We start from the raw sequence: 3,531 nt of genomic DNA on the forward strand, positions 1-3,531 counted from the left end.
GAGGAGGCAGGGAGCTGGGTGGAGGGGGCGGTGATTTAGCGGGTCTATACGTAACGACCCGCCACCAAACCAGGTGCGCCGTTTTTGCATAGTTATGCGGAAAATCCCAGAAAGCACACAATACACTGAATGTTAAAAGTTCGTTGTTTTTTGGGTGTAATTGATGTCAAGACACCCAACAAAACACAAAAAATCAAGAAACATTTGTTTTTCATGTCACAATCCCTTTAAAGGTGTTTTTCCTCTTGATGATAGTCTTTTGCTGCATGTCTCAGTTTTTTCTATCTATCTATCTATCTATCTATCTATCTATCTATCTATCTATCTATCTATCTATCTATCTATCTATCTATCTATCTATCTATCTATCTATCTATCTATCTATCTATCTATCTATCTATCTATCTTTTAGAGGCATGTGAACAGGTGCATTTCCATTAGCAGAAATTCAGTGTAAACCAGGGAGACAAGAACCTCCAACAGAGCGGACCGCCCCTCCTCAGACCCTTCAGCTGGCATGTTTTCATCATACTGAAAGAGCCAGACAAGAACAATTGCCTGTACAAATAACAGATCTTACCACTTGATGGCGGTAATGCACATTTTTTGCTGTTTATTAACGGCCAGCAGCATATTACTGTAAGTGACAGCAGAACTAAGTTTAGTTGGACTTCCAAGCTTGACCATATCTACTGTTTTATACAGTTTAACTTAATTTAGTAAAATTTTAAATCAAAATAAATGCATTCACTCTTTTAAAACATTATATATTTTTCTCTTCACGAAGATGGCCCAAGTTAGTGGACCCTCGTAAGACTTGTGCAGACATTGATGATCAGCAGTCATGGACTCAGGTGAATATAGGGTGACAGGGCCCTCTGCTGGAAATCTGAAGCATCTTTTGGAAGCTGACACAATACAAAAAACACTTACACACATATGTGCACTATATGTCTTCTTTATTGTCTTTAGATAATAAAAGCAGCTTTACAGCAGAACTAACTCACTGTGGATTCATCAGTGAGCCCTGAACCTGAGTGTGACATATTTCTCTCAAATATAAAAATCATAAACATTTGGATTTTTAATTTGTCTATAGTTCAGTGTCTCACGTCTGCATTTCTGATAAACAGAGTTAGAATATGAGCTTTAAACATCTTTAACTAAATATAACAATTTTGAGTAGGATATATCAAAGCAGTCCTTGTTTATTTGTTTATTTCGTTCAGCAGCAACATCATAAAAAAAGAACAAACCTGAACAAAACAGAAAAAATAAATTAAAATATGGCTGAACGAAAAGGGTTTGGCAGAAGCATAGCTTTTAGGCGCCAAACCCTTGTTTACTATTCAAAATTTGACAAACAAACAAAACATATTCTAGTAATACAGTACTTTATAGTACTACAACAATGTATATTAACATATATATCCAGAACTTTACCAAAATTACAATGTATATTAACATAGGCTATATATCCAAAACTTTACCAAAATTACACAAGAATACACTACTATGATTGTACACATAATTATATAAATATATCTACACATGCATACCTTCTTGCATGCATACATACATACATGCATACATACATACACACCCTACAGATATACCCGAATACACACCCACATACATACCCATGCATGCACATGTAGCCATAAACACAAGGATTATGTACCCAAATAATCCAAACTACTATTAACTGAACGAGAAAAAAAAAATAAAGTAATAAACTATAACATTTTATACTTTTCAAAAGTGCACCATTTAAACTTTTTTTTCAACTGGACAACACTTTTACTATCTTTTATTTCGTCTGGTAAACTATCGATGTCGATGCATAAAATCAAAAGAGAAGCATACGCTCATGTTTAGTGCAATGTAATGTTATTATTTTCAGTCCACACACTCTATAATATGTTGGCCCCACTGGAGCCAGGTTGCAGTATCCTCAGTGTAACTATGTATTTTAAACATTTTCTAAACCAGGGGTAGAAAAAGGCATAGATCATAGGGTTCAAGCAGGAGTTAAAGTAGAACAGAACAACCACAAATGTAGCAGAGGAAGAATTGGCCACAGTATCACTGGCTGTTAAGAAAAAAATGAAATAGGGGCAGAGACACATCAAAAACACAAGAACAACAACTCCGAGAGTTTTGGCTGCTTTCAGTTCATATTTCTGAACAGTCACTCTCACTGCGGTCTGAACTGCTGCGACACGAGAACGCATGGACCGAGCCTGAGACACTGCTACTATAAACACTCTCAGATACAGAACTATAATGATATGGACAGGGCAGAGAAAACTCAAGAACAGGTCTATATATCCCATAATGTAATCAGTGACAAACACACACTCGCCTGAGCAGGAAATAAACCTGCCTGGTTGTTGAAGGTTATCCTTTAACACCAGACATGTGAAGGGGACAGAGAAGCTCCAACACAGACAAACACACACTCGAACTCTTTTCTGAGTGATTTTAGTGGAATACTGCAGAGGATAACAAACAGCCACATAGCGATCGACTGATATAAGCACCATGTTTCCAAGTGAAGCCCAAGTAATAATATATGTGAAAATCTGGTACAGAACACAGACGATGGCACTGAAGAACAAGCAGCTGATGAGAAGAATTGGGAACAACATGAGAAGACCAACAAAGACGTCTGAGACGGCCAGAGAGAGGATAATGAGGTTGGTGGGAGTGTGAAGCTGCCTAGAAGAACAAAAGCACACAAACTGTCAGGGAAATTCTGATTTGTGACATTTACAGATTACAATAAAAGAATAAAGTATTCGGTTAATTCATACAATAATTCTGCCATACTTGAAGTGTAAGATGGAGATGATGACCAGCAGGTTGAGAGTCACAGTGAGCAGAGAGATGGATGACAGTAAAATGTATCTCAAGATGACCTCATAACGAGGATGCTTTGGTCTCTTGCAGGAGGAGTTGAAGAGTTGTGGGAAGCAGAGCTCCACCTCTTCCAGAACATCCATCAACACAGGGAGAGAAGCTGCTGCTCACTGCAACTCTCTGCAATGGAGCCTTTTATACACGTCTGCGGGCCCTCCCCTCGCCTTTCTGGGGTTTTTTCTCAATGCAGTAGGGTGGGACATTCATCAACCTTCTTCCCTGTTAATCACTAAAACCTGGTATCATTTCTAACTCACAATACAGGTTTCTAAATTAGGAATATGTAAATCTTTAATGTAGTTACACATCGTTACCGTGGCATACCAGCATCTGAATTATTATTATTATTCAAATATTTTTATTGATTTTCACATTAAACACACACAGTAGTACTCACTACCCGAGACAAAGGAAAATGAAATACAAGTAATACAAACTAAATAAACCAAAAATTAAGGGAATTGAATAATCATGAGTTTTAATTTTTGGTCTATCAATAAATAATCAATCCTGGTGTAAGTCTGATGGACCGGAGAGAAGAGAACTGCTTGGATGTTGGATACTTAAACCTCCAGTGGTCATTGACTCCATAGGCTTGAACAAAAACTA

General features: G+C 37.3%; 1 protein-coding gene across 1 annotated transcript; it reads right to left on the reverse strand.

Annotated features, from left to right (window-relative positions):
* Positions 1–1,913: 1,913 nt before the first annotated feature.
* Positions 1,914–3,005, reverse strand: LOC133446529 (trace amine-associated receptor 13c-like). Its single transcript, XM_061724573.1, has 2 exons — positions 2,833–3,005; positions 1,914–2,721 (listed from the first exon to the last, which is right to left on the reverse strand). The coding sequence occupies exons 1-2, from the start codon at positions 3,003–3,005 to the stop codon at positions 1,914–1,916; spliced, it is 981 nt and encodes a 326-aa protein (XP_061580557.1).
* Between the last annotated feature and the right edge of the window lie 526 nt (positions 3,006–3,531).

This window comes from Cololabis saira, chromosome 6 (genome assembly GCF_033807715.1).
Source record: "Cololabis saira isolate AMF1-May2022 chromosome 6, fColSai1.1, whole genome shotgun sequence".
NCBI lineage: Eukaryota > Metazoa > Chordata > Actinopteri > Beloniformes > Belonidae > Cololabis > Cololabis saira.

Coding starts and splice junctions, on each gene's coding strand:
- LOC133446529 (XM_061724573.1), bottom strand. CDS start 3,005: ATGGATGTTCTGGAAGAGGTGGAGCTCTGCTTCCCACAACTCTTCAAC. Junction 2,722..2,832: donor ATCTCCATCTTACACTTCAA/GTATGGCAGAAT, acceptor TTGTTCTTCTAG/GCAGCTTCACACTCCCACCA.